The sequence below is a fragment of the Bicyclus anynana genome, chromosome 4 (assembly GCF_947172395.1).
Source record: "Bicyclus anynana chromosome 4, ilBicAnyn1.1, whole genome shotgun sequence".
NCBI classification, from domain to species: domain Eukaryota; kingdom Metazoa; phylum Arthropoda; class Insecta; order Lepidoptera; family Nymphalidae; genus Bicyclus; species Bicyclus anynana.
The window spans coordinates 14,563,778-14,589,199 of NC_069086.1; the positions used below are offsets into that span (position 1 = coordinate 14,563,778).

A 25,422-nucleotide genomic window follows, 5' to 3' on the forward strand; every position below is an offset into this window, starting at 1 on the left:
ATATCATAGCGAATTTGGTGTCAAACGCACTCTTCATCCATTATTTTTTCATTATAATGAAATTATCATCATTATCAGTCATAGGCATTAATCTGGTATAATTTCAATTCCTGCAAGGAATTGTATTGTTGTGGGTTTTTCTTATAATAAAATCCTTTTATTTCTTATTAACTTTTTATTAATATCACACTGATAATTAATATCACTTGGGGCAAAACTAAACCGTCGGGCAAGAGAGAGCGAAGGATGACAAGATGACACAATGACAGTTGACAATGTCAGCTGTCATTGTGTTTTTGATTCACTCTCCTTGCCAAGGATGACAAGATGACACAATGACAGTTGACAATGTCAGCTGTCATTGTGTTTTTGATTCACTCTATTACAGCTCTATTGTCTGTCGATTGGACATGATTAAACTCGTATTATTTTCGAATATGCCCCTCTGCCATCACGGTTGAGTTTACAATACCGAATTTCTCTATATTTTTTCGATTCGCAAAATATCAACTCGAGAAACGTCGAATCGTCGTTATCAACCTATATTCGGCTCAAGTCTCCTCTCAGAATGAGAGGGATTAGGCCTTAGTCCACCACGCTGGCCCAATGCGGATTGGCAGACTTCACACACGCAGAGGATTAAGAAAATTCTCTGGTATGCAGGTTTCCTCACGATGTTTTCCTTCACCGTTTGACACACGTGATATTTAATTTCTTAAAATGCACACAACTGAAAAGTTGGAGGTACATGCCCGGGACCGTCCACACCCTCCGGATTCGGAGGCAGAGGTCATATCCACTGGGCTATCACGGCTTAACGTCGAATAAGTATATCGAATATTAAACTAAATAGAAAATCCCCATTAATGAATTGTTTTGTCATTGTTCCAGCTCGTCAGCAAGTGAGCTCATCTCTCGGCGGGGCGTGTTCTCTCGCAGACAGTATGGCTCCGTTGAACAGGTAAGCTCTTGAGCCCAGTTCGTGCTTCGAATATCATTCTGAACCGTGTCATGGCCATTAAAAGTGGCTGAACAACTTGCAAATTGTTTTTATAATCACTTTGAAAAAAGTATTGAAAGTTATTTAAACTTTAAGTTGTATAATTAATTCCGTTAAGTAATTTTCTCATTTCTTTGACAGTAATTTTTATTTTAATTTTAAACAGAAGCTTAACTATGTATATAAATGATTTACGTATAGATTATTTTTTTTTACTTAACATCAGGTTATTAAGCAATCATGGAATATTTTGTAATAGAATACCAAAAAATAAAATAAAAAAGTGTGTGTCAGCTCCGACGCACGAATGCAGTTTACTCTTTCAGATCGACTGTCTAAATAGATTTATGTTGCCGCGCAGCATACACTATGTACGTCTTAATACGTACGCCTGAAAAGTGAAAGGTGCGCAACCGATTAGCAGCAGACCGCGGCGCGGTCAAAGGTGCACAGAATAGGTTGCGCAAAAACGTAACGCTGTAATTCGTTCATCGAATTTTACTGCCCATATTTTTTTCATCATAAGGAGTAAACTCCAATAAATATAAACAATACAAGTAGATAGAAAACGAAAAATTTTAAAATCACAAAAACATTTCATCATCATCATCATTATCAACCCATATTCGGCTCGAGTCACCCCTCAGAATGTGAGGGGTTAGGTCAATAGTCCACCACGCTGCCCTGGCTGAATTAAGAATTCTCTGGTATGCAGGTTTTCCTCACGATGTTTTTCCTTCACCTCCCTTCGTTCAAAAAAATTTAATAGACGCTAAATACAGTGTACGAAACACACTGATCGTTTTCCATCAACGTCTGTCACTGGTAATTGCTTCTTGCCCTATTAAAGAAAGGCGAGGGAAATTAAAAGTGGAAAATACTGAAGCAAATAAACTACCATGCAAAACATTAAGTAGAGCTTGTGTTTTTTTCTTAATGCGAAAATTAATAAATTTTATTTATTTATTTAACTTAATCCAGATTTTTTTTTAAATTACAATTGTTGTTGACTGCGATGTTACAGATGTAAGATGTACCTATAGATGTCCTTTTTCACGATGTCAGTTTTTAGGGTTCTGTAGTCCACAAGGAACCCTTATAGTTTCGCCATGTTCGTCCGTCCGTCCGTCTGTCCGCGGTTTGGCGCAGAGACTATTAATGCTAGAAAGCTGTAAATTAGCATGAATATTCTGTATACATTGTGAACAAAATCGTGAAATAAAATCTTGAAAAATATTTTTTAGGGTATGAGAGGGTTAGGCCTTAGTCCACCACGCTGGCCAAATGCGGATTGGAAGACTTTACATACGTAGTGAATTAAGAAAATTCTCAGGTATGTGGGAAACATGCAACTTACAATGTTTTTCCTTCACCGTTTGAGACACGTTTTTACCTTGTAATGCAAATAACTGAAAAGTTGGAGGTGCATGCCCCGGACCGGATTCGAACCTGCGCCCTGCGAATCGAAGGCAGAGGTCGTAGTCGTAGGAGGCCCACTAGGCTATCACGTCTCATTATATCCCTACGACTATCTAGTCACACAAATTCTTCTATCACTGAAAAACATAATATTGGTTATAGTACGCATACAGTATTTTTTTTTATTAAATCATAAATTTTAATTACTACATTCATTCACTATGAAAATCAAAATTTTCGCAATAAAGGCCCTTGTAACAAGGATTTGGAATGGCCCAAGTTGTTGAAAGTTTTAAGCTTCATAAAGAGTGACAATTAAAACTTTTTAACAATCCCAAAGTTTTTTAGAATTAACTGCCTATAGATCAGTTTCGTGATACCGTTATTAAAAATGTTTAATTGAAAACAGATACCTATACTTAGTTAAGTTTAACCTGGTTAAAATAAATACAATAATTATGTAAAAATAACAAAGAGAAAGTTTTGGTTTGAGTACGTACAACGGTTTGTCTATACTTTTAAACTGTATACGAATATTCTAAAGAGGTACAGTTTTTGAAGGATAATCTCTGGATCTACTGAATCGATTTATCAATAGAAAGCCACGTTAGTAGTGAGTGTCATAGGCTATATATCCCCATATTCTCACGGGAACGCGAACTACGCGGGTGAAACCGCTGGACGTCTGCTATAGTATAGTATAGTTCTAATGCTGGTTTTTCGCTTAATCATGGGAAGTGAGAATATTGGATATGTTTAGAACATCAGCCATGACTCTTTTCATAGAAAACAAAATGGAAGAATACACAATGATTAAAATATAAAGTTGTTTACTATTTTTAACAAGCTTTGTTTGTTTGTAATCAAAGTAAGAGATAAACAGAAATATGGAAATTTTAAACAGGGTATGGAGGACTTTGCGTTATTCTTATGTACAGAACTTTTTGTCATCTAAAGTCTTATCTCGGCAATTTTGATTGGCTTTATAACTAAAATTCTGTGCTAAAGTACTTAAGGAATTTAAATGTCTTCTTTTGAAGGAATCTTGTACCAAAGTATGGACTACAAAAGAAGCTGTTATCGAACCTGAGTGTGACAGTATGAACAATTAAGGATTATATTTCTTATCAAACGATGTTCAATTTCACACAGCGTGAAATGAAATGTCACCAGCAAAAATAACTATACTACTAGCGGACGCCCGCAACTTCCTCCGCGTGGAATTTAGTTTTTCACAAATCTCTCGGGAACCATGGACAAAAAGTAGCTTATGTGTTATTTCAGGCTATAATATATCTTAATACCAAATTTTAGCTACTTCGGTTCAGTAGTCGAGGCGTGAAAGAGTAACAAACATTCATATCATCTAAATCATCAGTTTTGGCAAATCTCGGGAAACCATAAATTTTTTATATAAAACTTATTTTTCATAAACCATTTTGGGATAAAAAGTAGCCTATGTGTTAATCCAGAGTAAAATCTATTTCCATTCCAAATTTCAGCCAAATTGCGTCAGTAGTAGCGGCGTTAAAGAGTAACGAACATCCAAACATTCAAACAAACATACATTCAAACATCCATACAAATTTTCGCGTTTATAATATTAGTAGAAAGTAGGATGTAGTCACACCTGAAGGCCAAGACTAGAAGAAAATAAGAGGGAAATGTTAAATGGTTTCCTATGCTATTAACAACAAAGCTTACTACTAACATCATTCCCCAATATTTCTCAAGATATATTCGTAAAAAATCCGCGATCCCGAAATTGAAAGCTATTTTTATCTACGATATCTGCTGTTGGCATAACAATTCGAAGAGTTTTATATAGATCTAATCGAAACCTAATTTTAGTGTGTTTTACTATACTGTCTATAGTGTCCATAGAATTATTAGATGTGCGTACTCTTAGTGAATTCTAGAGGACTCTTTAGAACTCCAGACTGTTTTCATAAATATTTTAAACTCTTTAACATTTAAGGCAGTTTGTGACTCAATAGAATTTAAATAAACAATATAATTTAGCCATTTTAGCCTCTCTAACTGCAAGTAGCTAACAGTAGCTAACGCCAATAGTTTAATGAAGAGAATCCACTAAACCAAGAATCCGTTTGTCGATCGATCTTAACCTATTGAAATTCCATCAACGTTATATAAATCTATACTAATATTAAGAGGTATAGTTTGTGGTATTGTAGGGGTAATCTCTGGACCTACTAAACCGATTTTGAAAATTCTTTAATCACTAGAAAGCCACGTTATTTGTGAGTGTCATAAGCTATATTTTATCCCCGTATTCTCACGGGAATGGGAGTTACGCGGGAGGAACCGCGGAGCGTCGGCTAGTCGATAATAATTTTACTCGTATATTAGAATTGTGAAAAACAGATTTTGAAAATGTTTTTTTAAGAACACAAACCAATAAGCCGATCCATCACAATTCACACCCCATTGTTGCAAATCCATTAAACGGAGTAGATCGGCCAAAGGGTAGTTGCATTATGAAACACTATTTTATTCTCCTATTTTAACCACATATTCGTTATTATTTTTAATTAACTACGCGCGGTAATTCTATCCATTGCAATATTATTATAAATGGCTACTGACCTGTGATAAATTATTATGAACGTATCAATGTCTGGCGCACATCAGCGCTCCATTGTAGTCGCGGGCGCGCTGAGGCGAGCATTTGTGTGATTGATATCTTCCCTAATTAAACAATAAAAACTTTGCCGATTCAACCCTATTACAATATATCATTATCAATTATTTAGCTCACTGCTGCGCTCGAGAATGAGAGGGATTAGGCCAATAGTCCACCACACTGGCCCAATGCCACCAGACTTCACATACGTAGAGAATTAAGAAAATTTTCGGATATGCAGCATGCCTCACGATGTATTCCTTCACCGTTCCACTGAGACACGTGATATTTAATTTCTTAAAATGCACACAACTGAAAAGTTGGAGGTGCTGGTGCATGCTCCGGACCGAATTCGAACCCACAACCCTCCGGAATCGGAGGCAGAGGTTATAACCACTGGGTTATCACGTATCTACAATGTATAATGCTTTTATTATTAATGTAGCTAATGTTGTAAGCTAGTAGAATAGTATGCAGAGTTGCCTGCGAAAACTCTGCATTTAGTTTTTCGTCTAAATATCTACTGACTAAATTACATTAATGTTATAAAGGTGAAATTTAAATAGAAATACATTTTTTTCTGGAATAACACAAAGGCTATTTTTCATCCCGGAAAAAATTATGGTCCCTGTGGTATTTGTGAAAAACTGAACGCGGACGAAGTCGTGGGCGTCATATGTTTAATGTTAATCCCAGTAATTTTACACAAAACACTTGGTCACAATCACGGAGATGGTGGATAATAAGCGTGGAGATAGTAATACACTGTACTAACTCTATAGGAAAAGCTCTGTTGCTAAACATCATTAGGCCTTCTAGAAAAAAAAAAATATTACTCGGTCTCCCTTCGGGATTTTTTCAAACTATTAAAATTAGTTTTAGATAATTAAATAATAAATAATACGAAACGATAATAATTTATTGTAAAACGCCAGTTTCACTGTCTTATAATTTTTGTTACCTTTAGGCTTGCATAATTTTCCAGACATGTAATTCAAAAGTTGATTTTTCATAATTTCATAATACTGGTTTTTTTAACGTGTATGCACAAATTTCAGCTTGCAAAGGCTTACTACTTTTCGGGCAAAATTGACCGGGCTATTCACGGGTCAAATAGCCACGTAGGCAGTGAATAGATATTAGAGACAGTAAATAGAGGAGGAATATACGCTTCGCTAACGTGAAACATTTATTTGTCCAGAACCAACATAAACATCGGTCCCGATATACTGAAAATGGTCGTTTATTTCAGACATCTTTAGGTACAAACAAAATAATCTGTCTCCATAATAAACAATTTGTCTGTCACGTATTCTACACGATCTAGCTCACTATTTCTGATGACATCACTTAGAAAGAGATGTTACTTAAGAACTTTTTAATCCACTTCTAAAAAAAGGAGAAGTCCTATATGCTGTATATAATTTTTTTTATGTTACCTAAATCGTTAATTATGCCATTATAAAAAAATTATTTATTCAGGGTTCAACTTCGAACTCGGAATATGTTGAAAATTTATAATGTTTTGATGCTCTAGTTTCTTCTCTATATTCAGTAACGGCAAATTTTTGACCGACTTCAAAACAGGAGTGCATGTGTGAGCTCAGTGGAGTAGCTAAATTCGGATCACTTTTTGCGGTGATTTTGTAGGCCCATAGCATAACTAATAGAAGACAATATTTGGTACATCCTTACAGTTTTCTAAAAGTTACTAATCCAAATTGGATGGACTTTTTATTATTAAAATATATTTTATCATTAAAAGTTATTTAACGCAAGCAATGGAAATAGATACTCTTAGTAATTTTCTACGCAGAAAGTTATTTATATTTTAATCATCTAATATTTGTGAGCCATAGTTTTTAACGAATTATTATTTAAAAAAAAAATTAAACTTTAAAAGAATTTACTGTTGTTTTATCAATTAACCTATTTCCACGCACTATCGTGTATCAAGTCAACGTTTACCCTTGATTGACTGTCAACACAATTAACAGGTGCTGTAGGACTGTGTATGTCATGTTCCAACCACAATGTCTCAGCCGTAACTAAGGACCTTGATACATCTAAAGGTGCTGATAGACTTGAGCATTCACTTTGACTTCACACTTGAGCATTACAAAAAGAGCAGTCGTGCGAATGTTACTTCATAGAAAAATACGGGAACATTGTAGCAAGCATTCTATCGAGCGTTTTGGCGAGCAATCTAGCGAGCAGGTTTGCTTGGAGATATTTGCCGAGCTAAGTTTGCCACTATATTATATTTTTCTTTCTCTTTTTTTGACGTGACAACGTCTTATAATTTGATGGAGCCGGCTGCAGACACAAAAAAAGATGACGTCATGCGTCGTTCCCTCGCTCTAGGGTTGCCAACTTTTTTTACAATAAATAAAGTAATTTCTGGTCTATGAAGATTATTAAACAGTATTTTAGAAATATCGAAAACTTATTTGTATAACAAAATGAGTATTTTTCTCAAAATATAATATATATGAATCCAAAAACGTAAAATACCTATATCTGGTAACAAATCTAAATTTTGACAAGTCTAATAACGTAAATTTACTGGCAGTCGCAATGGACATAAATAGTCTGGCAGTCAGTGCACATAGGTCTAGTTGATGGTTTTTACGGGATATTCATCGGAAGATGTTTTTTAAAAAAGTTACTGAGCCTCTCCATCGCGGGCAGTGGGGAGAATTAGGTAAAACTAAGAAATCGAAAACATAGAATAGCCTGTGAGACTCCACGTCCAAACTTATAGGTTAAGACGAAAGGAGTTGCTGACATTAAAGTCGATAATCTCGCTAAATTCATAACTGTCGAGAGATTCTTCGATCACCGATATCGAGGTCCGATATCTCTGGACCAAAGTTTATTGAACTATTAAAGCCTAGAGACAGGGTATAGCGCATCAAAACTGAAGCGGACAAATGTGTATAATTGTTTTAATATATTTTAGTCGCTTATTAAACAACGAACCTTATTGAAACAAATAATACCTAAATATTGTCTACAATGTTGAGTTGTGTGTTCAGGAAGTGTAAAAACTATATATACATAAATATATAATGGAATTAAAGACTAAAGAACGCATGTGTGCGCTCAGTGGTGTAGCTAAATTCAGATCACTTTTTGAATTTTGATTTTTTAAGCGCGTAACCTATCTACAGTATAAAATTATCATTGACTAAAGCGGCTTAAATGGTACACAGCGAAAGGCTCAGAGTCACACAGTGAGCGAAGGAACGAGCTGTGCTTGGAGTATCTCTGCGTGATCGAATCGAAAATGAGGGGATCTGCAGAAGAACCAAAGTCACCGACATAGCTCCACGAGTCGCGAAGCTGTAGTGGCAATAGGCGGGGCACATAATCCGAAGAGCCGATGGGCGTTGGGGTCCTAACGTGCTGGAATGACGACCTCGTACTAGAAAGCGCAGTGTTGGTCGATTTTTTCACCAGGTGGACTGAAGACATCAAACGAATCACAGGGATTCGCTGGATGCAGTGGCTCAGCATCGTGTTGTTTGGAAGTCCCTACAAAAGACCTATGTCCTGCAGTGGATGTCCATCGGTTGATATAATGATGAATAGAATGATGAATGATGAATAAAATATTCCAGCACCATCGTACAATATTAGAAAGGTAATGATGGCGTAAATACATGCTCATCACGACAAACACCGTCAAATAATGCCGAGGTTGCAAACCAATCTGTCATTAATGATCCGCGCAGTTCCTCGAATTTGAAGTAATTTGTCTCCCGGAATTCTATCAAGTGACATCAAAGGTTTGCTGAGTCGTGACTGATTGTCTCTACATATTACTATCCATTTGTCGCGGCTCCACAATCACGCTATATTGCCTATTGTAAGGCGCGTGTCAAGGTGTGCCCGACGCTTGATTGATATACTAGCTAATTAAGCTACCAGTCTAACCTACTTTTCTATAGTTCGCCACATTAAAAATGCTTGTAAGCGTGAAAATAATTTTCTAACAAATATTCTTTTCTACAATTAAGGAAATCTATCTTCTAAAAGGTTAAAAAATTATCACAAACGAAATAATAATTCTTTACTTGCTTAACTTCGCAGACATAATAATAATTATTGACTACAATCTCACCTGATGGTAAGCGATGATGCGAGCTAACTTATTAAAAGTAGGATGAAAACCCACATCCCTTTCGGTTTCAACACATCGTACCGGAACGCTATGTCACTTAGTCGTACGTCTTTGCCAGTAGGGCAGTAACCAACCACGATCTAAGCCTCCCACCCAAGTGTTGAAAATAGAACTTTTATTTCGCATTATACACGAAACATGCTAAGTGTTTGAAATTCTTTCGTAAAACCTTGAAAGAAAGCAATAGTTATGTATTGAATATTGACCTCCTTTTGTTTTCGCTAAGGAAAGATTAAACTTCTAACTGTTATACGAGTTCATGGTATAACTCCAACTAGCAAGTATTTAGTTCTTGTTTATAAGTTTTTCAAGTGAAAATAAAAGTTTTCCAACGTTTGAAAACATACAAATAGTTCTATTTAATACATAAGCTTACCTGGAAAATAATATAAGAGTAAAATATATTTTGTACAATTTATATCCAATGGAATCCTTAGTAGCTCAAAGGGTCGAGGTCTTAAGCGCAAGGCTGAAGTGCTAGCTCAAAGGGTCGGATTTAGTGAATAACATAAATTATTACAACTGAAGAAAATACTCGTATTTGGAACAAATATTTTTTTTACATTCTTATAACGATTCTTATTTAAAGGTTATTGTACAATAATTATGTATTCACCATATCAGCCGATGGACGTCCACTGTAGGAAATAGGCCTTTTGTAGGGACTTCCAAACATCACGATACTGAGCCACCTGCATCCAGCGAATCCCTGCGACTCGCTTGATGTCGTCAGTCCACCTGGTGGGGGGTCGGCCAACGCTGCGCTTACTAGTGCGGGGTCACCATTCCAGCGCTTTGGGACCCCAACGTCCATCGGCTCTTCGAACTATGAGCCCCGCCCATTGCCACTTCAGCTTTGCAACTCGTATTAACTTGTCCTATTACTACACAACTATGGATCTCATTTTTATCCACTTCCACTAAGCTGCTAAGTTTTTTACGTGCATGTGACATTAAATTGATGTTGAAGCCAGGATTGTCTCTGCATTAAGATATAAATCAACTGTTAATAGTGCGGACATACAACTTTGTATAATGTATGACAATTTAAATAAAAAAAAATAAATGCTCTTGTTAGTATAATAATATTATAAATGCGAATGTATGTCAGTCTACCTGTTAACTATCACGGCTCAACCATTGAAACTTATGGTGGAATAGCAGTAGTTTTGGTATAGAGATAAATAATTGGACCTTGGGGCAGAACAGGCCACTTTTTATCCCGGAAAATACATGTTTTCTGCGGGATTGGTAAAGCAGAATTACACGAGAACGGTGTCGTGGGCGCCTCTAGTTAATAAAAAAATGTTTTTTTTTTTTATAAATGGTTTTTGTATCAGTTTTATTTACTCTCTGTAATATAAATCAAATGTTCCTTCAAACTCTTTAATGTATTATACATAAGCTCAATTTCTCATTTACATTCCGAAATTACGTTACTCCGGGTACTACGTCTGGTTTGAATTTATTGAAGTGAAAAATTGGCTCCAAACGATACAATTTTGATACTTCGTAAACTGCCAATAAAAGCCAACCCTTGTATTTAAAATTGACACGGGTAACTGGCACTAACTACTGTACGAATATATTATTATGTACTACAGGAAATATATTATGTCCTGTAGAATATACGTATAGTCATCATCATCATCATAAATAACCCATATTCGGCTCTCTGTTAAGCACGAGTCTCCTCGCAGAATGAGAGGTATTAGGCTAAATAGTCTACCACGCTAGCCCAATGCGGTTTTACACACGTAGAGAATTAAGAAATTTCAAGGTATCCTCATGATGTTGTTCCTTCACCGTTTAGGACACTTGATATTTAATTTCTTAAAATGCATTACCCCGGACTGGATCCGAACCTACGCCCTCAGAATCGAGGGCAGAGGTCATATTATCTACTGGGCTATCACGGCTCTTATGTATGGTGCCACAAACATATTATTATGTGGCCCGGTGAGGGTGTCACTGTTGTCGCACTTTTAGTATTTGCAAAAAGGCAGGTTATCTCCTCCCAGGTAAAAATCTGGTTGAGGCGTATGGGCTTCGAGGTTATGCCTCCTTGCCCGGGTAAGGCGCTAGATTCCGGATGAAAACCTTCACGGTGGGCGTCCTGGTAGCTCAAATGGCAACCGCCACGACGTTAGTTCCAGTTTTACCCACCGGATAAGAGAAGTTTGTGGCATAGGTACATATTAAATGCTTGCAATGACACTTTGTATTAAATGTAATCTGACTGAGTTTTTATTAAACGAAGATTATACCACTATAATCGTTTTCCAATACCACTGCAAAGTGTAAAAGCAAAAGTATATCGACGCAACATCAGTTTTCAATAAGTTACAATTATTGGGCCTTTTTGAATAAGCTCTTCCGGAGAAGTACTACCACCGCATATTATAAAGATACTAGCTGACGCCCGCGACTTCGTCTGCGTGGAATTCAGTTTTCACAAATCCCGCGGGAACCATGGATTTTTCTGAGATAAAAGTAGCCTATGTGTTAATCCAGGGTAAAATCTATTTCCATTCCAAATTTCTGCCAAATCGATTTAGTAGCCGCAGCGTAAAAGAGGAACAAACATACTTACACACTTACACACAAACTTTCGCCTTTATAATATTAGTGTGATAGTGTGATTAATGAAGGTTGATACCTCCATTGCAGCGGCGACATACATACATATTATTCATTGTTGTATGAGAAACCAGAGTTTGCATCAAGCGGTATGAGTTCTTTACTTTGGTACGACTTCCTTCGTCAAAATTCTATCTTTCGCCACTGTTACATTGATATTAAAAGACGCCCACAACTTCGTTAGCGTGAAATTCAATGTTTCATGAGCCATGGATTTTTCCAGGATAAAAAGTAGCGTGTATGATGTTCAATAACGTCCTCTATTTACCTGTGAAAGCCCCGTTTAAATCAGCCGTTCCAGAGATTATCTCGGACAAACAGAAAGATAGACAGACAAAAAATTTAAAAAAAGCTTGATTATTTGTTTAATTTTTTTTTTTTCCAAGTTAGCCCTTGACTACAATCTCACCTGATGGTAAGTGATGATGCAATTTAAGATGAAAGCGGGCTAACTTGTTAGGTGTAGGATGAAATCCACACTCCTTTCGGTTTCTGCACGACATCGTACCGGAACGCTAAATCGCTTGGCGGTACGTTTTTGTCGGTAAGGGGTAACTAGCCACGGCCGAAGCCCTCTACCAGCCAGACCTGCGTCAATTATGAAAACCTCAATCGGCCCAGCCGGGGATTGAACCCAGGACTTTCATCTTGTAAATCCACCGCGAATGCCACTGCGCCACGAAGGCCGCCAAAATTATGTTTTAGTATCATATAAATAGCTATAGGCACTTGAAAAAACACAGAGTATCTTGAAATCACAGACAGACAATTGAATTTTATACATATATATTGATGATACCGCAGTTTGACGGGCGTCTTTAATCCACTCAGACTATGCATTAGAGTTGCTTACTCAATAATTCGCTTATGTCTAAGTACACATATTTTTTTACTTTTAGCCATAAAAGTAGTATATGCCAATGTAATAGGTACACACAGTACTATATAAGACAGACGTATATCAATGTATATGTGAAGGGATCTAGGCTGTTGGTAGATACAACAGTCAGAACTTAAGTAATCCTAATATTTCAATGTTTACGTAGACATTATTTCCACGATATATCTAACGCTATCCGGGCTTTATTAATATCTCCATTATACTCTATAAAGAAATTGATCGCCTAATATTGAACGCTGCGTAATATTACGAGTATATATGACGTAAGTATTGGTGGAAGCGTAATATGGTTCATAATGAAACGCTTAAGAGTTCCTGCGAGGCAGCGGTTTTATGGCTGCTAGAATTACCGCAATAAAGATACCTATGGAGAGATGTTACTCATCTTTGAACGAGTTTTTCGAGAGCTTCGGCCATGGATGTCCCTGTAAAAATGCAAGCAATTTATCTTAGAACTGATTGATAGTACAGATGCAAAATTGCACTGCCTACCCTATAAATTCATTACGAACATTGTATTTTTTTTTATTCTTTACAAGTTAGCCCTTGACTACAATCTCACCTGATGGTAAGTGATGATGAAGTCTAAGATGGAAGCGGGCTAACTTGTTAGGAGGAGGATGAAAATCCACACCCCTTCCGGTTTCTACACGGCATCGTACCGGAACGCTAAATCGCTTGGCGGTACGTCTTTGCCGGTAGGGTGGTAACTAGCCACGGCCGAAGCCTCCCACCAGCCAGACCTGGACAAATTAAGAAAATCTCAATCTGCCCAGCCGGGGATCGAACCCAGGACCTCCGTTTTGTAAATCCACCGCGCATACCACTGCGCCACGGAGGCCGTCACTGTATAGAAGAAGGAATTTTCTATTTTGTAGCATTTGTACAAATAGTGCCTAACTTAGTTGCACCTTAACTTGCTACCTTGTGTACACCACTTTTGATATAGTTCAGGATCCGGGAAACATTTTTACTATCAGTAAAATTTACCGAGAGTAGCTTTATCTTGATCAGTTGATCAACTTTTATTTACGAAAATTCTTGATTCTGGTAGCTGACAGAACTCTCAGCAATCAGCTGCGGCTGTCGCTACGCGCAGTTTATGCATAAAGTAGAGACGCGTAAGGTGACTACGGATGGGAGGTGCCCCCCTTTAGTTTACCGCTGATAACTAAAATCTTGTATTGCGCAGGTTAATGCCTGATGTTCCCAAACGTCATACAATTTGTATGCTATCATACATTACATAATTACATAATTACATTTGAATTTTTAGAATAGCTTTCGCCCACGAATTCGTCTCATTAACGACATCACATAGATTTCATTGTGATGTGTATGTCCATTAAAAAAATAAGGATTGAAAATTTCAGACTGTGTGCGATTAAAATGTTTACTAAAAGGACAGTAGCGTATCATAATTGTCCTGTGTATTAATATAAATGTACTCTACTGGACATCCATCTGGCGTTAATCCTTCACGGTCCACGGTTTACTGTCATACTCATCATTCACTCGAATTTTTTTATCGCCATCTGCTATTTTTTACATATTTTCGGTAACCGATTTACGTTTATGAATTAGTACTGGTTCAGTAGTGGAAACACTTTATCGCTTTTTTCATAATAAATGAAATTTTACAGTAGTGCATACGACATTGGAGACGTTTGTTAAAAAAATCATTAGATTCCAATTCATGTATCCATCCGTTTTTACATAATTAAGTAAAAAAACACAGAAAGAAATCTAAAATTATCGCCATAAATAGTCACGTTTATAATGTTAGTAGTATGGGATAATCCTATGGGGACAGAGCACAGACATATACCTCATACAGAAAGAATATATACGTGCACTAACAAACATAAAGCGACGTGATAGCTGTAAGCTACACTTCATATAATATAAAAATAAATTCTGACTTAGTCTTCAATATACAGCCTTATTCGTTAGGAAGCACACCCACTTATATAAAACGGTAGAAAATACCAGAAGAGGAAACACATTTGCTATGCCATATTACACTATTAAAACTGTTGGGCATAATTATGAAATAAAGCCCTTATATTCTTATATTTAGGTCGGTAATTATATACAAAAAACTTCCTAAAGAAATCATAAAAGAACAGAAACTGGCATCATTTATAGGGAAATTGAAAAAATAGTTAATCGATAATCTGTTTTTAAGACATTAAAGAATTCCTAGACTAGACTTAAAAGACATCAATAAGTCGATGTTTCTGAAATTCATTATTACATTATAATATTAAATTAAATTTTACTTTATTCTCTTGACATTACTGTTTTGACATCTAAATTAATATTTTTACGTTATTTTCTTGACATTATATTTTTGACATCTAAATTAATATTTATACGTTATTTTTTTGCCATTATTATTTTGACATCAAAATGGTATCTAGATAAATAAATAGTAAGACTAAAAACGTATAAGTTTTATCTCCAATAACTCTCATATTATAAGGATTAAAATTATATTCAAAGAATAACTAATACCTACTATATATCTACTAATAGTCATAAATTTTGCATTGGATGAAGGCAAAAGTCATATTCATGAGGCAGAGTTTATGTGCATTTTAAATAATTAAATTAGTTAGACGTTTATTCCTTCAGTGACATCAAGTAACATCGTGACGTCACAAAATAGATGACGGCATTTTTGATGTTTGGAAAAAAATATGATCATTTTTAAATTAAGTTTTCTATGAAATTCTTAACTTTTATTAATTGATATCGATATATTTCGGACCTTTATTCCATGTACCATACGAAATTAATATTGTTTAAATTAAATTTGATATGTGTCAACTACCCAAATGGAGAGTTATTTAAAAGCATATTTTTAGTGAAAGGTACAATTTGTTGTACATCGATCAAGTACGCAGTATCAAAAGATATTAGTTACAACGATCAACTACGAACATAATGAAGCTTTAAAACCATTCTCTTTCAGTATTATGTATTTTAATAAAGATAATTTGAATTTGAAATGATGCCAGCGTTTCACATATAATAGATTAAAACAAAAACATAATTTACGCATATTATGTAAATATTTTCACGAATGAAGTCAACAACATAATATTATAATATGGAAATCAGCGGTCTCGGCCGGAAATTCGTTCGCGGAAAATGTATACTCACACTTAGCACGAAATGTACCTACAACCTATACTCGCAAATTTCAAAGGATAGAAGGGTAGGGTAGTGGTAGAGAACGGTTTGGATAGGGGCAGGGTAGGGGTAGGGTATTTGTAGATAATTGTAATAATTAATACTTATAATAAAACTATTACCTACTGTTATTAATATTCTGTAGAATAATACTAAAAATAATGTTATTTAAGATTTTTCTAAAATCCTGGGGATACCTAAAGGGTTAAAAAGTGGTTAGGTGGGAACAAATAAAACGTATATAACACAGACTTCGTACCTTATAATGAATTGATTGATAGAGAAATTCATAAAAGTTATAAGCATCCGATCGTGAAAATTTCTTTCAGTTTTGAGGAGAACTTACTGAAATCGACGGTATGTTTCTCGTTTGTATTTAATACATAATAGTTTTATTTACAGAAGATAAAGTGCTTAAGCCAATTTATCTTGAGCTTTATTAAAATCGTGAAATAAACTATACGTGACTATTTAACGTCACGATTAATTCTTTGAAGTTATCATGTACGTATTTTAAAAATAGTACGTTTGTTTAAGTATTTTTCATCGCGAATTTCTTAAAGATCTATAATAAGAAGAATGAAAAAATTTTTGAATGCTCCCAGATGGCTTCAATTATTACCATATGTCAATGACCAATGTGTAACCAATTTACACAAAACCTTATCAAATAATTTACGTAACTTACCACATGCAACATCCCTCTATTAGTGAAAACTGTTCATCGCGAACAGACAGACAGACGCGGCGGAGGACTTCTTTAACATGTATAGATTAGTAATCAGCAATTAAGTGACCCTTAATCAACAATGGTGCTGATTATGGGTCAGTTTCTCCACCTTTTGTTTAGTAACTATTTTACTTTATGTCAAATGATAAAGACAAAACTTATGAGTAAGTTATCCGACCTTATCAGAAGGTGGTGAAACCGGCCCTATTTTTTATAATTGTTAGTTATAAATATCAAATTAAAATATTGACCGTAACTGGAAGCTTTATACTGAGAGTAGCATTTCCGTTTCCGTCGATTTCATACCAGTTTTCGTACTTTTATTGACGTCACGTCTGGCTATGTGGCGCCACCTGGCGGTGTCGGGCTCGGGAAGTTTCGTAAATCGCTGACTTTAGCTCATTGGCGTTTTGTTTACCGTCGAAGCAACATCTTGCAATCAGTTGGTACCCGACATTGCAAGATAAAGTGTAATAAGTGAAGTGAATTCGCTGTGAGTACTTTATATTTTATTACGTTGTTACATACAACGTTAATGTAATTAACGTAAAATTATGTAAAATGTAAATGTAAAATTTCAAATTTCATTTGAAAATAGTACGTGATCATTATTTTAACGGTTTTTCCGTTCGGATCACTACTTCATGTGTTTGAAAGTCTTACTTTTTTGCAAATGTTTTCGTACTTGCATGTATATAATAATATTTTCTTTGTAGTGATTTTTCAACAGTTAAAATAGTATTAAAAGTGGCGGGGCCCAGCGGGCTTCCTAAAAATGTGAACTCAGAAACCAAAGTGAACGTTCTAGCAATAGACTGTTGTCTAACATATATACTACAAAACGAACGCGTGGCCAGTGGCTTTCGTTTCAAAGGAGTACATAAATTACGAATGCTCGAAGACAAGTTAGACAAAGAGTTTTTGGAAGTTACTCATACATATTGTTACTTCAATTCAAACCGGCATTGAAAAAAGGTTCACAAATCCCGCCAGAATTTAGCACAGGAATTTTGATTGGATGTAAATTACTGGCCTTATAAATCGCCACCCCACGCAGGGGCAAGGCGTAGACACTGTCACAACGTCGCTGGACACATTTGCAGTCAAATATAGGTCTAATAGATTACCGCCCCTCGCGGGGGCAAGGTATACACAGTTTTTTAACGTTCCTGGACGTATTTGCAAAACCAACTTACTGAGTAAGGTATTGAAAGTTTAAATATTCCTAGACGTATTTGCACAGTCAAATACCGGACTAATAGATTACCGCCCCTCACGGGGACGAGGTTATAGAAAGTGTTAACATTCCTAGACGTATTTCCAGTCAAATACTGAGGATCGCCGCCCCTCGCAAGGGCAAGGCACGAATAGTGTTGAAATTTCATCACGTAGAACACACAACACGGAATATACATACAATGCGCAAACGCTCATGCACAGCCATGCTTGCATGATAATTACAACCCACCCTCGCGGGGTGTTTATCTCTTTATATAAATTATTCAAATACCGGTGTCCTTGATCGCCACCGTCGCGGGCGTATGCATGAAGAGTAATGTTCCATCGCGTGGAACATACAACACGGAATATACATATCTGTAATGCGCACACGTTCATGCACAGCCTTGCTTGCATGATCAATACAATCCACCCTCGCAGGGTGTTTATCAACGATGTATGGATACGAATATCTTATCTATCTATATAAATTATTCAAATACCCGTGTCGATGTCGTGTGTGTGATCGCCACCCCTCGCGAGGGTAATGCATGAAAAATGTTAAGATTCCATCACTTGGAACGCTTGCGCAGCCTTGCCTGTATGATCATTATAATCCACTCTCGCGGGGTGTTTATCAGCAATGTACAAGAGACTAATGTCCTAAAGCCCTTGCAGGCTGACTCACTATCTTTTACGTTTGCTAGTTGACATATACAAAATTGAGTTTCTATGTAAAAATGTCATGTCATATTGCTTACTCGTGAATATCCCACAGTAGGTAAATGACATTTTTCCAATTGATATAGGTTGATAATAAAGACCAAAATAGTGAATAGGCCAGCTAGATTTGTAACCAATGGGTGAATTAATTACTTTGTAACAATGGCGTAAAAATCTGATGAACGAAAGCGTCAGATTAAAACATCATGTACATTTTGGTATAGAGGTTAAAGGCAGGAAACTTATTTTTCCGAATACATCAAAGTTTTCTAAAGGTATTACTGGATGTATACAGTTTATTATTTGCAAAATTTATAACCATACTCCAGGTTTCATAAAACTTAGAAACAAACGAAAAGGTAAAACATATTATGATACCCTCCGTCACCTAGCAAATGTAGAAAAACGCATAAGCGGTAACATAAAAATTTCTATTAAAACAAAGGATTCTAAATGAATCCTTTTTCAGGGGCTCGAGGCCCATCAAGGGTATTATGTATGCTTTAAAGTTTAATGCATCCAGAAAACCTAAAGTATTTTGAGATTCACTTCAAGACTTCATTTCAAGCGGTCTTTTTAGCCACCTTTTTCACCACCTTTTTCAATGGGAGAAAATGGTGGCACCAGAAACGTACAGAGGTTAATCTGAGGTTATCTCCTATCGTTCTCTCGAATAACCTCGTGTTTTTCTTAATCTATATGGAACATCGTTCCACACTCCTGTTTTGGAAGAAATATCAACAATTGTCTACTTAATGAAATACAAAGGATCATAAAAGCACCATGCTCTGTTGTTAATACTGAAGCCGGACCAATATTTAACCTCATTTCCACTTTCTAAATACGCACAGCATCAAAAACTCAGTTTGAAGAATAGACACAAGCCTACTTGCATGTGTATGTAATAAAATCCCAAAGGTGCTTCCTACGTTTTGTATACAGGGAATTGTTGGACATTACTTCCTTGTCATTTGAACTATGCATGTCTCTTTCTCAAATACTTTCTCAATGCTATCGAATTCGCAGCATGTTTTGTAAGAGATATGTAGAATTAAGAATCGACAATTTTATCATTTACTAAGAAAATAATACGAAGCGTAGATGTAGACTATATCGAAAACTTGCCCGTTACCATTGAATGAATGAATGACCTTACTTCACTGAGACCTCAGCCAGTGTTTTTGTTTAGCAGATGCCTTTGACCACGCTTGGGCAGCGTTACTAAACATTCACCCTCTGAGGTATTCATGGTCACGAGAGGAATAGGTACTGCATTCCAATAAAAAGGAAATGTATGTCATACTACTCGTATATGCCCCTAGAATCAAACTCACCTCCTAAGCAACATTCAATAGGACAAAATGACTGCCGTTACATATTACGGAGGAAAAGAGAGATGAGTTTAAATATAGAATATAAGTTAAAATTGCAAGATCTTTATGTCTAATAACCTTAATTAGACTATCACTAAGTTCACAACAGTACACAATAGTATACGCGGCAGGAACAACAAGCATGCAAATCACTTGTTATACAACATCGCCATCTTCCATACTTGGCGCTTTCATTACTGTAGCATAGAAAAAGTGATTGTGAAATAGGGTATGTCGGTGACTGCATACCTACCATCAACTATAATAGCGACTCAACTGCAGACCTAAACTGAACTGCTTCGATTTTTCGTACTACGAAGTCCTATATCCGACCAATTGACGCTGAAGCGAAAAATAACCTAAACTGAGTCGCTAACGGAATCCATTCATACGCCTTCTCGTACTATGAAGTCATCTTGTAACCTAAACTGAATCGTTAAGCTGTCAAACTGAGCCGACCAAATAAAGTTACTTATATTGTGGCTGGAACTGAATCGTTTTCACGTATTTTACTTATAATTGACTAGCGGACGCCCGCGACTTCGTCCGCGTAAATTTCGATGTCAACTTTACTACTACCCCTACCCTACTCTACCCCTACCCTACCCCTACCCTACCCTACCCCTACCCTACCCTACCCTACCCCTACCCTACCCTACCCCTACCCTACCCTACCACTACCCAACCCTACCCCTACCCTACTTAACCCCTACCTCTACCCTACCCCTACCCCCACCCTACCCCTACCCTACCCCAAACCTACCCCCATTCTACCCCAAACCTCCCCCTACCCTACCCCTACCCCTACCTTACCTACACCCTACGCCTATCCCCTACCCGTACCCTAACCCATCCCTACCCCTATCCCACCCGTACCCCTATCTCACGCCTATCCTACCCCTACCCTACCACTTCCCTATCCTACCCGTACCTCTACCCTACCCCTACCTCTACCTCTACCCCTACCCTACCCCTACCCTACCCATACCTATACCCCTACCCTACCCCGGCCCTACCCCTAACCTACCCCTACACTACCCCTACTCTTCCCTACCCGTACCCTACCCTACTCTATAACTTCTCTATCTTACTCCTACCCTTAGCAAAATCGGTCCAGTCCTTCGAGAGTGGTGGTATGACCAATTGAAATAGAGACTTCTATGCTAATAATATAAAGAGGTAAAGTTTGTGTGGTTGTAGGAGGTAATCTCTGGATCTACTCGACCGATTTGGAAAATTGTTTTACCAATAGAAAGCTACGTTATTTGCGAGTGTCATAGGCTATGTTTGATCCCCATATTCACACGGGAACGGGAACTACGTATATAAAAGCGCCGGGCGTCATATAGCGGAATTTCTGCGTCTTTTAGAAATTTTGTATTATCTCCGAAACTATTTAACTAATTAACATACTGTAAATGGTAAATCTTATCTCCATAATATCCTTGTGATTATTAAATAATTTATTTTAATAAGGATTAAAGATTAGTTGGTTAAATAATGACGTAAACCTAAGTATATAAAATTAATAATTTTTAAAACACAAAAGGTACTATATCTGCTAATATATAGAAGATAGATATATGGTGTCGCGGACTTTTTTGTAGAACTTTTAAAGATACAGAAAGCCTCCATACATTAATTTCAATTTTACACAATGGTTAAGGCAGCGCATGCGAATAAGTCTGCTTAAGAGGATTTTCGGTCCGACCTGTATGACAAAAACTGTGTTAACTCGGCGAATATATATCATACTAATATAAAATATAGCCTATAGCACTCCCCGATAATGTAGCATTCTACTGGTGAAAGAATTTTTGAAATCGGACCAGTAGTTCCGAAGATTACCCCATTTAAAAAATGTGACAAACTTACAAACTTACAAACTTTACCTCTTTATAATATTAGTATAGATTAAAAATTAATAAATTAGTATTAGTATTGGTAAATAAATAATTTCTGGAAGCTTTTAGTGATGTTTGATGAATAATACTTTTCGATTTTATGAAAAACGATAGTGAAATAAATAGTAAGTACGCGTAAACAAAGACGACGCTTCGTTTGGGAACAAAAGAATCTTTTGTTTGATTTATAGTGGATGTTTATAGAAATGGTGTATATGCCGTATGTGCTAATGTTTTAAAAACAAAATCGACAGATTTGTGAACAAAAAAGTGCGTAATGTGGTGCAGTGTATTTAGTAAAGTAATTACAATGCAATGCGTGTAGCAGGTAAGTGCAGTGTATTAATAAAGAAAATAGGGATATTGTGCTTTCTGTGCCAGACAAAAGTTTCATAAAATAATATATTTAAACAACTTTTTGACAAAATATTAAGGTCATTTTAAGCCATATGTTCTGTCTTGAGAAGTGTAAATATAGATGTGGCGAACTACCTCTAAGTCTCGTGTTTCTCTGTAAAAAATACCACTTAAAATTCTTGTATTGAAGTGGTAGGTAGGTACTTATGTCCACCTACACTGCGTATTAATTCGTAACTAATATTATACTAACAGCATACATTGTTTGTTAAGTAATTTAACTATAATACTTAAGATAAACTAACAATTTAAAGTTAAAACCAAAATAAATTCAAATTTCGCGCTTTTCTTTTGATGTTTTGTAGCTTTGTCTCTCTCAAACATATTGCTATTCAACCGCAGATCAGAGACAAATGTCGATCACTCATTCACAACAGACGATTTAAATGCTATCCAGTTTAGGAGATGTCATGGTACGAATTAAAAGCGATTCAATATAGGTACCGAAGTTGAATAGCGTCGGATTTGGATCGCTAGGTTAAAGTTGATAGTAGCCCTGCAGATCTATTCTGATCTGACTCATTAAATAAGGTACACGTAGTCCATGATTACTTGTACGTATCCCGAGATGTAACTTACGCTCAAGTTGTTTTATGCGATGTGTACAGTGTGTATAGGGAATTTCGGTTTATTCCCCGTGGTCCCTGCGCCGTAGTCCCTGCAGGGACCACGGGGAATATATTCCCCGTGGTCCCTGCGAGACATATAATACTGCCGAATTAAAAATATGTAGTGATCAATGTTATATTCGATTTATTTTCAATAAATCGGGAATACTTTTAACGTCATCGGGAATACGTTTAACGTATTGTTATTGATTAAATTTATCTTATTAACCGACTTCAAAAAATGAGGTTATCAAAAAAATCACATATACGTGTAGAAACACGTATATTTTTTTAATTATTTTCTTTAATTTTTTTTATGTTTTATTAATCGGGAATACGTTTAACGTATTTTTATTGATTAAATCTATCTTATTAACCGACTTCAAAAAAGGTATGTTTTTTTTTTAATGTTTGTTACCATTATCATCATCATTTATTTATTAACTAATTTCGATTTTTTTTTATTTGAAAGAGTATACTTGGTCCCATCTATTTTCATGAAAATCGGTTTAGTAATTTTGTATTAAAATCAAAATAACTTAAATACGTCTTTGAAGTCGGACATTTTTGAAAATTTTGCACCTTTTCTTGGTGAGATCAGAAAGAACAATCACCTATATTTAATCACTTTTTAACCGACTTCAAAAATGGAAGGTTTTCGATTCGACGCGAATTTCTATATTTTAGATTAATTAGTACCTTATAAATTCGTTATTTTTAACGAATTTCGATACTTTTTACTTTTCATCACACTATTTTCCATATTTATTTGCCAGTTGTAGGAATCGAACTCACAGCCGTGGATGCAGGAAGCATCACTACCCACTGCACCACGTGGCCGTCATGGTTTTAATGGTTCTTACGTTCGTTTGTCTGCATTATTATTATAAAAACAAAAACGTATCACATAATAAAGCACAAAGCTACCATTGAGCAGTTGCTACTTATTAGCATGTGTATCGCAACATTGCTAATAATGAGCATGCTTATTACCCACAACTGGCAAATAAATATGGAAAATAGTGTGATGCGGGAAGTAAAAAGTATCGAAATTCGTTAATAAATAACGAATTTATAAGGTACTAATTAATCTAAAATATAGAAATTCGCGTCGAATCGAGAACCTTCCATTTTTGAAGTCGGTTAAAAAGTAATTAAATATGGGTGATTGTTCTTTCTGATCTCACCAAGAAAAGGTGCAAAATTTTCAAAAATTTCCGACTTCAAAGACGTATTTAAGTTATTTTGATTTTAATACAAAATTACTAAACCGATTTTCATGAAAATAGATGGGACCAAGTATACTCTTTCAAATAAAAAAAATCGAAGTTAGTTAATAAATAAATGATGATGATGATGGTAACAAACATAAAAAAAGAAAAAAAAAACATACGTGTAGAATTGATAACCTCCTTTTTTGAAGTCGGTTAATAAGATAGATTTAATCAATAAAAATACGTTAAACGTATTCCCGATTAATAAAACATAAAAAAAAATGAAAAAAAAAAATAAAAAAATATACGTGTTTCTACACGTATGTGTGATTTTTTTGATAACCTCATTTTTTGAAGTCGGTTAATAAGATAAATTTAATCAATAAAATACGTTAAACGTATTCCCGATGACGTTAAAAGTATTCTTGATTTATTGAAAATAAATCGAATATAACATTGATCACTACATATTTTGGTTTATTCCCCGTGGTCCCTGCGCCGTAGTCCCTGCAGGGACCACGGGGAATATATTCCCCGTGGTCCCTGCGAGACATATAATACTGCCGAATTAAAAATATGTAGTGATCAATGTTATATTCGATTTATTTTCAATAAATCGGGAATACTTTTAACGTCATCGGGAATACGTTTAACGTATTGTTATTGATTAAATTTATCTTATTAACCGACTTCAAAAAATGAGGTTATCAAAAAAATCACATATACGTGTAGAAACACGTATATTTTTTTAATTATTTTCTTTAATTTTTTTTATGTTTTATTAATCGGGAATACGTTTAACGTATTTTTATTGATTAAATCTATCTTATTAACCGACTTCAAAAAAGGTATGTTTTTTTTTTAATGTTTGTTACCATTATCATCATCATTTATTTATTAACTAATTTCGATTTTTTTTTATTTGAAAGAGTATACTTGGTCCCATCTATTTTCATGAAAATCGGTTTAGTAATTTTGTATTAAAATCAAAATAACTTAAATACGTCTTTGAAGTCGGACATTTTTGAAAATTTTGCACCTTTTCTTGGTGAGATCAGAAAGAACAATCACCTATATTTAATCACTTTTTAACCGACTTCAAAAATGGAAGGTTTTCGATTCGACGCGAATTTCTATATTTTAGATTAATTAGTACCTTATAAATTCGTTATTTTTAACGAATTTCGATACTTTTTACTTTTCATCACACTATTTTCCATATTTATTTGCCAGTTGTAGGAATCGAA

The 25,422-nt window shown here is 35.5% G+C and overlaps 1 protein-coding gene across 2 annotated transcripts in view; it reads left to right on the forward strand.

Moving 5' to 3' along the window:
* LOC112050427 (GTPase-activating Rap/Ran-GAP domain-like protein 3) overlaps positions 1–25,422 on the forward strand; it is a 229,371-nt gene that overhangs the window by 151,484 nt on the left and 52,465 nt on the right. For both annotated transcript variants that reach the window (XM_052881151.1, XM_052881150.1), the window contains one exon: positions 892–961. In XM_052881151.1, the coding sequence (XP_052737111.1) occupies positions 892–961 (70 nt within the window). The remainder of the gene's footprint in view (positions 1–891; positions 962–25,422) is intronic.